Here is a 14,846-nt window from a genome sequence, read left to right on the forward strand (position 1 = left end):
TTATTGATCTTAAGGCAGCCTTCGACTCTGTGCATGAAACTCGTTATGGAAAAAACTGTCAGATCAGGGCATTTCAAGGAAATTGTTGAAGGCTATTATCCTTCTGTAAACCGACACTTGGTTTCAAGTTAAGTTGGGTGATGGCAATTCCTTATCAAGGAAGATTAGAACATATAATGGCCTAAAGCAGGGTTGTGTCCTTGCCCCCTGTTTATTTAATTTCTTTTTATCAGATCTTGCTCAGCATTTGGATGTTGTTAATGGGCATGTTCCTAGGATGGGGGGGTGCAAATTAGTTACCTCCAGTATGGCGATGATACTATCCTCGTGAGTCATACTCCTATCGGCCTACAAAGACTCATTACTGCCTTCGATGACTATATACAACAGAATGGCATTAAACTGAATGTCAAAAAAAACAAAGTGATGAAAATTGGTGTGGTTAAACAGAAGTTTAATTCCTGGAAGGCCAGAGAAGGTGCAATTGACACTGTTAAAACGTATAGATACTTAGGGGTGATGTCTGACAATCATGTGTCTTTTAAATTTCATTTTAAGGATCGAAGGGCCAAGGCTGTGACCTTGATCCATGCTTTTAAATGCTCAAAAAAATCACTGAACTGTCAATCATATGAGTTTATTCTTAAAGTAATCAAAGCCAAGTTACAACCCACCCTAATATATGGTTCTCACATTACTAGAGGGAAAGATGCAAACGTTTTTGACCTATTGGTTGTCAAGGTCTTCAAAGCAACTTTTGGGATTGCCAAGTCAGTGAGTCTAGCAGGATTAAGACTGGAGTTTGGTCTCCAGAGACAGAGCCTGGTATCAAAAGGAGCGTTTTTAAAATTCATGGTCGCATTGTCAACATCAACCCCTGTATCTTTAGGGAATATTTGTTGGCAAGAAATAGACAAGTCTGTCTATGCGGCTAAATGGAGATCTTATATTTAAACTTCCCTACGAGATATTGTCCTGCAAAGTACACTGCAAGATCTGAAAATGCCCAATTATAAATTAATTTTAAATAACCTTATCAAAGCTGATTCGTTTAAATTGGATAAAAATGCATTAGCAGAGACACATTATGCATGGTATGTGATTAATTCATACCAATCCCTGCATGTTCAGCCGTACCTGAATGTTTTCTTTTCAGCAAAGTGTAAAAATATGTTTTTAAGGTTACGTACGGGAATAAACCCAACAAAGTTGTGGCTGGATTCCAACTGTAGATTTTGTGGACGGCCACAGGAAACTCTAGTACAGATAGTATGTGTGTGCCCCAAGTTGATTAATCTTAGACGTACAGTTTTGAGACCAAGGGCCCTCCAGGACTAATGGCATGGCCCCACCCTATCCTAGAGAGAATGGAAGAGGTCACCTACTTGGTTGACCAAGGCACTTGCAGAAGCCTTAACAGGGGTGCCTAACACCTTTTCATGACAAGGCTAATGTGATCATGCTGATAGTCACTGATAAGAATCAGGAAGAAGAGGGTGAACCACTCTCTGACCTCCTCTCCCACAACCCGAAAGATAGGCCAGTTGAAGGAGTTGTCCTCTCAGTCATCCTCTCTGCCCAACAGCAACCTGGCTGCAGGCAGTCCTCGAGCAGTATGCTGAGCTCTTTTCTTTAACCCCTGGTCAGACAAACTGGTGTACCCAGAAAGTGGAAACTAGGGACAGTCAGTCTGTTGAAAAGAACATTTACAGGCAATCTGACCTAGTTAAAGAACGCAGCAGAGCTGAAATCAGCAGGATGATGGAGCTAGAGGTGATTTGGCCATCTGAAAGTCCCAGGGCCAGCCCACTGGTCTTAGTCCCCAAACTTCACTCCAAGGGTGGAAAAACAGAGCTGAGGTTCTGTTTGGACCAAAGAGATTTCAATGCTGTCACTAATAAAGATGCACACCCTATCCCAAGAGCTGATGAACGGATTGACAGGCTGGGTTCAGCACAATTTATGTACTTTCAGTTTGACATCAGGGTACTGGCAAATTGTCTTGTGGGTCCCTTGCTCACTTTGAGACTGGATTAAAGCTAGCCTGGCAGATGAGGGGTGTTATCCCAAAACCGGTCACGGGATGCTTGTTTCCGGTCCAGGGAGGACCCGGCCTGGCATTTCGGGCTGGACTGTTCCCATGAGGCATAGGATCAAGACTGATTTGCATATGGCTGGGTCCAAACTAGGGTGACGTAGTGAGCTAAAAAACGATGATGGATTTAACCCAGATCTGTAACTGGGGGTGAGTGTCTGAAAAGTTTCAGCACTCCGTCCATCATCTCCTTGTGTTTGCTTTGTTCGCCCTAAGTTGGCAGGGAATGCCCAGATGTGGGTCCCTTGCTCACTTTGCCACTGGAATCAAACTAGCCTGGCTGATGAGGGGTGTTACTCTGAAACCGGTCCCAGGATGCTTGTTTCCGGTCCAGGGAGGACATGGCCTGGCAGTTCAGGCTGGACTGTTCCCATGAGGCACAGGGTCAGGACTGATTTACATATGGCTGGGTCCAAACTGGGTTGGCGTAGTGGGAAAAAGAATGATGATGGATTCAACCCAGATCTTTGATTGGGGGTGAGTGTCTGAAAAGTTTCAGCACTCCATCCATCATCTCCTTGTGTACACCTACAGACCAGGCACACCCCTGAGGTGGGACACCTGAAGTGGACAACCAAGAAAGGGTTTCACCATTTTGAAATTGATGAAACTAGAAGATCTGGGTCAGGTTTAGGACTACTCTCCATAGGAAGTGGTCATGTCGGGTGTGTAGTAGCGCATTGGGTACTAATCTACACCCCCCTAACCGTCCCTAAACATAGTATTTATGGGGTCCCCTGACACCAGGAATGCATATTTGTCTGTAGGGATCGAGAAAGAATAAAAGAAGAGAAGTCACAGTGAGAACATAGGATTTAACCACCACTTGACACCAAACCCTGCTGCTGGAACCTCGACAATTGCACTGACCCGACTCATCCAAAAGCTGTGCATTCTCCCAAAGTTGTGGAAGACTGCCCAGGACTTCAACAACCAAGCAGCAGCTCTCTTGGGGTGGAGGAGCCATCCTCCTGCACCTGTCCAGTAATCTGTGTTGTTGGCCATCTGGCCCACCAAAGAAACAGCATGACAGGAGGAGGGTCTCAAGTATCTTGGAGGTCAGCCCTATCTCTCTGGTGAGTTTTGGGATGCTAGACCCTCCCATTCACCAATTCCCTGAATACCGGGACATTTGCACCCCCCCAAGGCTTGTTAGTGTCCAGTCCAGCCATCACAGTGCTAAAACTTACCTACATGTCAAAGGACTTCAGGACAGGTTAGCTCCATATCCTGAGTCACCCTGCTGTTTTGGTTTTCCTCCCTCTACAGGTAGACCAAGAAAAATGATAGCCTCCAACTCTAGGTAGCCAGCCAGCCAGCACCTCTGTACCCGAGCCCCACAGCTCAAGCACATAAATTCTGCCTGAGTCCTTTTGGGCCAGGAGTCCCCATGAGCACAGCCCCACATTGGGTTCAGCCTGACTTGTCCCCAAATCCCCCTTTTGCAGAGTATTTGCTTTGACAGGTCCCTTTAAACGTTTACCGCCATGGAAACCCAAGACTGTGACTTCAGGACCTGCGCAAAGTAAAGGCGTAAAAACCTGCAGCTGCATGACTGCAACTCATCCAGGACCAAAGACTCAGAGGGACCCCTTTGGGCGCCAAAGGCAACTCCAGACTCCCTTGGATAGTGGCACTTGTTCCCTGATGCCTGCAGGTATGAACAGACTGCCAGAAGCAAAGAATCACTTGCCATTGGCCTTCTCAGTGATTAGATGGTCCAGTGCATTGTGGGAAACAAGCTCCCTACCTCCAGCAAGTTTCAGGCAGCTACTGTTATCCCATGACCTCTGCACATCAAAGTATCATCTTGCTGACTTTACAGCCAAAGTGGCTTGTAGGTAACCATCTGATTACCACCATCTTTACTCAACACTACAACCTGAGGAAACTTTGCAGCACCTTCAAACAAATACAGCAGTGGCCACCTTGTCGATCTTTTTCATCCATTTCCTCCCCAGTACCGTCTATGCGGTCCCGTGGCTCCTGCTTAATCACCTAGGATAGCCAGGACAACACTGCACCCAGGCCTCTGGGGCTAGGTAAAATTAAATTGACTGTGCGGCTTGGTCCTGCAACCAGCAGCACCTTAACCTCCCGCGGTTTCCAGGTAACTCGACCTGCAAGTGACCGATTGTTACTAGTGTTTTTTCCCATTCACCGCATTGGTAACGTTTTACCTTAGAGAATCGCTCTGATTCACAATTGCTTCTAAAATCAATAAAACCGGTTATACTCATCTGATTGTATTCATTTTGGTGTCTGAATTAAATTTAAAAATCTGCTTTATTTTTATAAATTGGTGGTGGTTTTCCTTCGAGTCGTGTCAATTACTTATCGTCCTTGTTGGTACTCCACAATGCTTAACACATGTTCCCAGTGCTTAATTGGCTAAATAAAAAGTGCCAGGGCCCTGACCAGGAGGCCACTGCAGCTTGCACCACCCATCTCTGCCAATGACACCAAAACAACTACTGCCCATTTCTCTCACATGCAAGTGAGACAGTACAGATTATTCCAGGCCCCTAAAGCTAAAGGAATGGCTGGGGAGACAGGTATTAGTAAAGGTTGATGTATATTGTATTCAATAAACAACCGTTGTTTTGTTCATCTCTAAATTTGATGAGCAGCACCACCATGTGGCAGACTGTAATAAGTGTGGTGTAGACAATTGAGTGCCAGTGCCAAGCACCGAAATCCAATTAAGTGCTAGTGCCGTGCACCGGAATCCACCGGCTAAAATTAGGCACTACATGCTCCTCTAATGAAGACTGACTGCTCTTTGCCGCACTACCAGGACTGAGCTAAGGATTTATTATTGTGAATCCAATGGCCATCTTTGGGGTATTGTGAGAGTATTACATAGTGAGGCCTAACCAGCATCACCACATAACAGGCCACCTTTCTGCATCTCATATCTTTAAAAGGTCACTCATATCTACTTTTCTAGATTGGGTGGTCACTCCTTTGGCTGCCTGCGAGCCAGACAATGGAACACCCTCCCTCATGGCTTGCTTCATTCCGGATCTGAAAGAATGTTTCTCAAGAGGCTGAAAACGTGGCTCTTAAAATCGCGTTAACTTTCTTGGCCTTTTCTTAGATCTGCTGTCTCTACACCAGAGTTCTCCTATCTTGGAGTTTCTACTATGCTCTACAAAAGTACATTCATTCATTCATCTAATAGTTAACTCTATGCCTTCAAAAAATGAATATAACCAAATATCTTTTAGAACTAACAGGATATTGACTGCTAGCCAGTGTTGATTCCTAGGTATATTATTACAATATAACACAAGTTAGTTCAAGGGCAGTGTAGTACTTCACATGAGAACGAGATTACATTACACTTTTTTCAGGCACTGGCCGATTAAGGCCCATATTTACTGACAATTGAAGCTAAGTTGCTGTGCAGCCTTGTGTCAAAGGGATAGAGACAAACCTGCCATATTAATTAGGACTTTTGGTGCATTTTGTCTCTCCTCCTGTGCTGGTGCACTTTTGGCTTTTGTTACTTTGCAATAAATTATAGCAGACCCTGGTTTGCATTGCATAGTGTATCCCACCCCAACACTTGTTAGTAAAGTATTAGTAAATCTGGGCTTAAGTGATTCACCTAGATCCACAAGATATTGAGTGATGGTCAGGACTCAAACCAAGTTTGCCAGTTCCAAACTTTGAAGTTCTGGCCCTTAGGCCATTTCTCCTCCCCCTAAGGATTCCACATTGATCTCTTACCTGGGCAGATGATTCCTGGATCCCTTCTGTTCGTGCAGCTATTGAATCCCCAGGAAGAGTGCTGACAATCAAAAAGTGAGATTTCTTCTCCTGTACATTTGACATCACTCAGCAAGACTGGGAGCTTTCCTTTTCCAAAGTGTACAATTTCGATGGTTGCTCCTTTTGTTGACCCACATCCCAGCTGTCTGCAGACCACCTGTGCTTCCTTTGTATCCCAGTAATCAAAACAGATAGCTCCCCATAGATTGTCATGTTTCACTTCCACTCTGCCCTTGCATGCATCTCCAGAATTCACCAAACGGATCTTATCAGCACCACCTAAGAACAGAAATACCAAAGAGAGCAGACAGTATGTGACACACAGTATTCAGTTATTACCTCATATGGATTCTCCTATGAATAATATATCTCCTCCAAGTAAACATGTTTTGATATCTTTGATGAACAATTCTACGAAACAAAATTCCTCTTCAAAAAGCATGTTTTCACTGCAAACGATTAAAGGAACCCAAGTGTACTCCTGTGTGGACTCACACCTACAATTGAAGTGTTTTGAGAAACTGTGACAATTAAGGGGCAATTCCCTGATGTTACTCTACCTGTGTAGATTCACGGCCTGATTTAGATATTGGCAGATCTGGTCCCATCGTCGATTTTCCATTGGTTTCTCTATACACCTATTAGGAGGTCCGCCCGCTATATATAGATGCTGGTGGGTCGATGGACGATAGCCTATCTGAGCGCCACAGTCTCTGCCAAATTTGTCCTCCTGCATCAATGGCCTCCTGGGTAAAAGCGGCTGTCAGAGGGACTACAGCCAGTATTTCTGCCGGTCAATCATGATGTGCCTTCCCACCAACGGAACTGTCATGTGGAGACATCCACACTTGATTGGCGGTTCATAAGGAATAGAAGTCAGAAACGTACCTTTTTCTTTTTTCCACTTCCCTTCCCATCATGAACCCAATCGTACATGTCCTTCCTTTGCTGCTGCTATTTGACCACAAATCAAATCAACCCTGTAGTTGCCAGAATCGAAAGTAAGTTTGTTTCCTTTTGAATTGTCTGTTTACATTAGCTCTGGACTTGTGCAATTTTAAATCTCTCTTACAGTAATGTTTTACTAATGTGTAATACAGATATGTGTAATGTTGTTGTTTAAGAAATTTAAAGAAACACAACTGTATAATTTAATTTTATTTTCAAATTTGGTGCAGGCTGGCATCATGATAATGGACACTTACACAAAAATTGACATCAATCAAAGATGATTTTTTTATACAAGTGTGTTTCATTATTTTTTGAAAATTATCAAATTCTAAACATATGCATTACACATTTTTGGAATAATTACATTTAATATATTGTAGAAATTACACTAGACAAGGAGATTTTGTAAAATCAATGTTTGTTCTAAATTTAAATCATTTTATATATGTATTAATGTAACATTTCCCCATGTCTAGTTTGTTTTCTGTATTTTATAAAATTTATTTTTTAAGGTGTAATGCATATGTGTTTATTTATATCTCCCATCAGGTTCAAATTAACGCACCTGTATTAACACTTTAAAAAAAAATTTTTTTTTTTTTTGGTGTAAGTGTCCATTATCATGAGGAAGGCTTTCACCACAATTTAAGTAACCATCAAATCCTTTGTTTGCTAGTGTATGGACTCTTGCATTAGAAAGTTGTTTAAAAAAAACTGTTGTATTTCCTCTCATACTGACACATGCATCAAGCAAAATTACCCTCGCAAAAATTGTGAATCGTTAAAATAGCCCGTTAGTGACTGCAAAACAACACTTTCCAATGCAGCCACCGAAAATACAAGAAATTCGCAAAAAAAGCTTCCACAAAATTAGCTATTAGCAAACTAGCGAATCCCTAATAGCGAAACATAAAACTGCAACCGCAAATAGAGATTAGCAATTAAAGAATCGCAATGCAATGCATGTAAAATCGCAAACAGCGAATATCATGAAAATCACTATCAAGAGCAGAATAAGGGGAATCTCAACCAGGAGGTAAAGTAAAAAAAAAACAAAATAAACACAGGTGCTAGCAATCTTAAAACTGTTAAAATGCCTCAGGAGACCCCGTAAGCCTTTCACAATGGCAGCTCTCTTCGTGCTTGCAAGGAGGATGAGGATCAATGCAGTAGCCCAGCGCAGAAGGAGGATACAGGAGAGGGTATTCTGAGTGCGCATAACATTACTGGGACAGACATGACAAAATCTATGATAAGTGCAGGCTGGACCGTGCAATGATCATGTCCCTAATTGTAGATTTGGAACCCCTATTGCAGCACCAGACCCATAAGACCCATGCCATCCCTGCACACGTACAGGTCCTATGTAGCCTGCACCTACTAGCGTCAGGCAGTTTCCAGGGGGTAGTAGCCGTAGACGGTGGTGTATCCCAAAGCGCACTCTCACGCTTCTTCCATAAATTCCTTGACGCCATGATGACAAGGATCCACACACACATCACCTTCCCCTCAACCCCACAGGAGTTGAATCAGACACAACTGGAGTTCAACCAGGTGGCCCAATTCCCCCATGTGATCGGATGCATAGACTGCACGCATGTCCCCATCTGTCCCCCAGCAGCCAACGAGTACATCTTCCGGAACAGGAAGTCGTACCACTCCATCAATGTGCAGACCGTGTGCAAAGCAAAGCATATAATACCAGACATCGTGGCACAATTTCCAGGAAGCACCCATGACTCATATATATTCCTCCACAGTGGCATCCACATGCATCTGTTTGGGGGTGAATTTGGCAAAGGACACGTACTTGGTACATACATATACCTATTTGCTACATCATTCAACCAAATGTAATTGCATAACTGCGGCTAACACTTTGCTTTCCACCCTGTAGGTGACAGCGCATACGCTGTGTGCGAATACATCTTGACACCATACCTCAACCCAGCCACACCACAGGAGCAGAGGTAGAACACGGCACACATAAGCACTAGGAATGTGATTGAATGGACCTTCGGTATTCTCAAAAGTCATTTCCGCATTCTTCATAAAACTGGTGGAGCTCTGCAGTTCAGCCCGAGACCTGCTGCAGGATTGTGGCTGTATGTGCCATGTTGCACAACATTGCGACCAGAAGAGGCATACACATTGAGATGTCCGACAGTGACTCTGATGGGGACGACCAAACACCTGTACAACACCGACAGGCGCATGTGGCAAACACAGCAGAAGGGCAGAGGAGACGTGCGCACATCACACAACATCATTTCTGAGGTAGGTAATAATGAGCCATTACAACTGAATGTTGAACGTAAATGTTTTATTAACATGAGCACATGTCAAACTAAAGAAGACTATTTTGCAAATTAGGAAGGTGATTGCATTGGGCTCTTAAGTCAAAATAAAATAGTTCTGTTCACTGGAGGGCAATTACTGTGTTGTAATTGACATGGTTACACCACCATGGCCAAAAAGGAGGATATGCATGGCTAGCGCCTATTTCCACATACCCCCAGGCTCCTGTCGCCTGCCTCTGCAACATCACCCAGATGTGTGCCTCTGGATGTGGAGCTGTGTGAGCTGCGCCTCCTGGTAGTGTTCACTGGCACGGACAGGCTACTCAGGCTCGATGCCTCCTCACTCCCCTCCTTCCCTGCCAAGTTGATCGCACTTGTGTTCAACAGCAGTGGTCACTTGTCCTAAGGCCCTGGCAACATCCCCACAGAAATGTTCAAGATCGATTTGCATTGACACGGAGCGCGGTGGTGTTGCTGAGCTTTTTGATGGCCCTTGTATTCGCTGACGAGTGGATCAAGCTCTGGCGATGCCTTCTCTGCTTAGTGCTTTGTCCTGCAAGCACCGCCCGGGTGAGCTCCTGTAGGCTCAAGTTTGTCTACCGATTCCCTCAGCAACCACTGTTGTTAGCTCATGCACACTGTCTGCCATTGTGCTGATGTTCTTAGCCAGCTTTGAAATCTGCATATTTATTGTACCCATGTGTCTCCCCTGCAGGCGCTGCACACGTAGCATCTGTGACTCCAAGCAGCCATGCATCCACATATCTGGCAAGGAAACTGACTATCTCTGGCGGGATCAGACCTTCAAGAAGTGCGGATAACCTACTACTGAAACCACAAAGGTTCCACAAGAAGAAAACATATAACAGATCCTTCTCCGGGATGGCACCCAGAATCTGGAATGCCTTACCTCCTGAAACCAGACTTAACCCCTCCACTGCTTCTTTCAAAAGGGAGGTAAAATCGATACTCATGGCCAAATTCCCCTGACCATGGACTATAGACATCTGGGTTCCAATCACATCCGTGTCCCTAACAAGACGGTCATAATAGACCATCTAAGCAACTAGACTTTTTACTATGTGTAACATTTATTTGTTGTATAGTAACCTTTATTGATTGTATAGCGCTCGGATATCCGTTTAGGATCTTGTTCGCGCTCTATAAAACTTTCTAAATAAATAAAATAAATAAATACACATTTGGAGTCTGCGCATCACGTTCCGCAATACAGGCCCTGGATCTGCACCGTTGTCCTGGTTGGACCTGTGCTTGTGTTGGAGTTGGTGATACAACACGTTGCTGGCTGGAGGCTGTAGTGGGTGCTGGAGTCAGCTCGGCTTCCATTGGCTGCAGTGAAGGTACATGTGCCCTGCATTTTGGTGGTGGGTTGTGTGCATGTTGGGACCACTGGAGTCTCTACATCCGTCTCTGCAGGTGTCTCTGAGATGTGGAGCCGATCACTATCCTCGGAGTCTGCCTCAGCTGCATCTGTGATGTCAAACAGTGGAGTGTTAATTTTGTTTGATCCTACTTCTGTTTATCATTTGGCATACTATGTTCAGATTAAATGACAGATTTAAACACACTGGCTGACATGCAGTGTTGGTATGTTTTGTTAACCATTGTTGATTTTGAATGCCCCCTTGGCTGTCATGACTACAACTCCCATGATGCATTTTGTGTATGAGGGGAAACGTGGCATGGAGTTTTACCTGTACACTGTGATTTGCCTGGGGGTATGTGCACGAATATACGCAAAGGATTAACGCTTGCATGCATCTTACCTTGTGGGGTACTTGCTGTGTCCAATTGTGTGACTCCAACGACTGCCTCAGGCTCGATTGTCGCCTCAACAAGGTCCTCCAGGGCTGTGTTGGTGGGTGCATTCGATGGTCCCCCTCCTGTACCACCTGCTTCCTTCACCCTTTCGGCTATGCGCTCCTTGGCACGTTTCCTCAGGTCGTACCACCTTTTCTTCAAATCATCAATGCTGCGGTGTGTGACTCCCACAGCATTTACTTTTTCCTTGATGCACAGCAATATTTTACGCTTTACTGCCTCTGGCACCTTCAGGGACAGTTTCCCAAATAATTTATCATGGTTACTGCTGACCTTCTCAAACAGATGTTCAAGTTTCCTCTCTGACAATTTCAGCTTCCTCTTCCTGGGCGTGGCACTCTCCCCTGCTGTTGGTTTGGCCATCCTGGGTCTGTAAACAGTTGCTGGATACCGATTGTTAGGTGTCTCAGGTCAGCTCCAGTTCTCTGCCTCCTCCTCTGAGCTCCTCAGGGCACTGAATGAAGCATGCACTGGATGACTTCCTGGTTGTGATGTTATCAGCCTGCTTCCAGTGCGACATGCTATTTGCGAATTGGCTAATAGCGATTTCGCAAATACCGAAATCGCTAATAGCGAGCTCGCATTTTGCGATTCCCTGGCTTAGCGAGTCGCATTTGTGTCCTCGGTATCATTTTTGCGAATATTAGCAGATCGCTATTTTTACCGATTCCCTTCATGCATTCTAGATAGCGATTTTTTAATTGCAAATCCTTACTTTTGCAATTAAGGAATCGCTATTTCTACTTTTGATGCATGTGCCCCATAGTTGCAAGTAAAAATATGGAATTCACATTTTCATCATTACATTTCTAGGAATCAACAAATTGTAAATGAAAAATAACTTGTCAAATTATTTTTTTATTACCAAATGAGATACTTCTCTCATATTTATTTTACATAAAAGGGTAACAAAAATTATTTATCTTCACAACAGGCAGTTGTAGTGTTGCTCAAAACATGCCTCATAGATATACTGCCAAAGGTTAACCTCCTCAAGAAGTGGCAGCTATTGGCCACAGAGAATGGACTTCGAGGATCTTTTTTGAGGGGGTGGGTTTGGGTTTGACAGGGGTTAGGGACAGGTAGGATGAAAATTCAAAAAGAGGAGAACAGCTAGGAGGGGTGGGAGAGGATTGGGTTTTGGAGGCAGAGGGAGCTGGAGTGGGTGATGTGCGTGTGTCTGTATGCTTTGCAGTAGTATGTGGGTCTGGTGTATGTTTAGAAGTGTAATTTTTGGCAGGTGTTTGGTTTTTGGAAGAGTGTGTGCTTTTGACTTTGGTGGGTGTTTTGGACATAGGTGTGCTTTAGTGTGAATATGTTAATTTGGATGAGTGTGCTGTTGAAGTGGTTGGTGTGGTTGTATTGCGCCTGTCTGTATGTTTTGCAGTTACATGTGGATCTGGTCTATGTTGTGTATGTTTGGATGTGGGTGGTTTGGCTGCTGTTTGGTATTCTGATGAATTAGTGTGTTTGGGTTTGGTTTGTGTTGTTTTGCGTGTAGGTGTGCTTTTGTGTGAGTGTGTTGATTTGGATGAGTGTGCTGTTGAGGTGGTTTGTGTGGTTGTGGGATGTGGTGGGGATTGTGGGTGTTGTGGTGCTTGTGGTGCTTGTGGGTGTTCTACTGGTTGTAGGTGTGGAGGTGTGTGTGGTGCTTGTGGGGGTGCTGGTGGTTGTGGATATTGTGGTGGTTGTTGGTGTGGTGGTGGTTTTGATGCCTGTGAGTGCAGTATCACTAGTGTGTGCATGTTGTTTGTGTGTTTCTTTGTGTGTCTGTGTTTATGTGTGTCTGATTGTGCTGCTTGTGTCTGTTGGAGTGGGTGTCTGTAAAGAAAAAGGGTATAGTTCAGATTGGGATGGGGCTTGAGATTTGGGTTAAAGAAGGGAGCTGAGTTGGTGTACAAGGTTGGGTTGCTTGGGAGACTGTGGTGAGTGATGAGGCTATTTATGCAAGTGATCCCTGCCTTCCAGACATTAGACTGTGAATGTCGCCCAGTAATGGAACCATTTATTGCATTTGGCAACTAATGTTCTGGATGTCATTCACAATTGCAGTGTGGTCTACAGAGATGCCGCGTAAGAGGTCAATAGCCTCCTCACTCAGCACATCCGGGGTGACAGGGGCAATTGTTGAGGTGCCTGTGGCGAAGGAGATCCCAGCCCTTTTGGTGGGTCAGGTTTGGCCAACTGGGGGGAGCAGGAGAGAGGGTGGAATTGAATCTCTGGGTGTCAGACAAAGATGTGGTTGGTACAGTTGCTGTAGGGTCCATCACCACTTGGTAATATTTGCTTGTGGAGGCCTTCAAAGATGATGACGAGGTGGTGGCCTCCATTCCAGTCCCCTCAAACTCAATGCCACTGTGTCCATCTGTGTCCAATATCTCACCACCTGAAACACGGGACCCAGCTGTTTCCCTGCCTTCTTGGTCAATGTCCCGTTCACCTGCTCTTGAAGATGCTGAAAGACATATACAATAGTTTTATTGTATCTGTGTAAATAGAACTGATCATGAACTTTTTCTCAAAAACATTTCCCAAAATGTCATGTTTTAACTGCTTAAAGACGTGGAAACTTTGATTTACTTTTATCTTTATCTCATGCGTGTAGGGAACATCTTCAGAAACCATTTGGTCACAGTTTTGTACTTTCTCTTTATTGCTCCTATCTTATTTTTGATCATTTCTCCTAATCATTTTCAATTCTCCCCGGGAACTGTTTAACACCTCTGAATGGTTCGCTTTGGTTGTTTTGAATACTGAACTTATGTCACAAAAATCAATATAAAGCAGAAATTCCTTTGAACCTTGTGTGTGTAAAAAAAAGTTGATGTGTTTCTATTTTAAAAAGTAAAAATGTGAATCAACATGTGTTAATATTTACTGCAATGTTGTACCAATATTTGTATAAACTGAAAGCCTGTTTATTTTGTTTGGGCATTTCACAATGACAACACTAACTTCAACTAACTTCAGTATTTTTCAAGGGTTAAAAATAATTTTATGGCTATTGCTGCGGTTCGTAAGGTTGATAAGAGAGTAGCAATTCCATTACATAAAACTAGATGGTCGTCTATTTGGCGCAATTCTAAAATCAAAATTAATATTGACCCTGAGTTGATGTCTTACTGGGCTGGGAAAGGTGTTTCACTTGTTAAACATCTCTATGATTCCAATAATGATCCTTCCCCTTTCTCATCCCTTGCTAAACAATTCTCTTTAGATTATTTATACTTTTCTTAAGATTAAGGTTGCACTTGCTAAATTACATCTTCATCCTTCTTCCCCTACGATTACGCTTTTTCAGCTTTGGATTAGGACTGGTCATGTTGCGTCTCGGATTTACAAATTTTTATCGTCCTCTACACTCCCCTCCCAAACTGTCACACAGCAAAAATGGGTACATCATTTTGATCAGAGTGTTACTGCTCATATCTCTCCTGATACCTGGCAAAATATTGGTAAATTTTCTCTTCGTAACAAAATTGCCCCTTCCCTAACGCAGTCTAAGTTTTTCTCTATTAATCTTCTTCACTGGACTCCCATTCATCTGCATTCACTTAATCTTAAAGAAGACAATTTGTGCTGGAGCTGCGGGCTTTTACCAGGTGATTTTCAACATATGTTCCTTGATTGTTCCCTTCTCCAATCCTTTTGGGATTTAGTTCACAAACACCTCATGCTCATCTTTAACATCAAATTCCAACTGTCTTTTCCATTAATTCTTTTGGGTCCATTGGCGACCCCAGTCCCTCTGCCTTTAGATCCCATGGAGTTACAGTTGTTGGACCTCTTGTTAACTATTGCAGTCAAAGTAATTCTCATGGAGTGGAAATCCTTTTCGTCCGTCTCTTACCATACTTGGTGGGCTTGGGTTTCCTTTCTAC

General features: G+C 43.7%; 1 protein-coding gene across 2 annotated transcripts in view; it reads right to left on the bottom strand.

Moving 5' to 3' along the window:
* LOC146863566 (CD5 antigen-like) overlaps positions 1-14,846 on the bottom strand; it is a 414,744-nt gene that overhangs the window by 79,272 nt on the left and 320,626 nt on the right. For both annotated transcript variants that reach the window (XM_085643026.1, XM_085643027.1), the window contains one exon: positions 5,831-6,151. In XM_085643026.1, the coding sequence (XP_085499152.1) occupies positions 5,831-6,151 (321 nt within the window). The remainder of the gene's footprint in view (positions 1-5,830; positions 6,152-14,846) is intronic.

This window comes from Triturus cristatus, chromosome 2_2 (genome assembly GCF_964204655.1).
Source record: "Triturus cristatus chromosome 2_2, aTriCri1.1, whole genome shotgun sequence".
Classification (NCBI taxonomy): domain Eukaryota; kingdom Metazoa; phylum Chordata; class Amphibia; order Caudata; family Salamandridae; genus Triturus; species Triturus cristatus.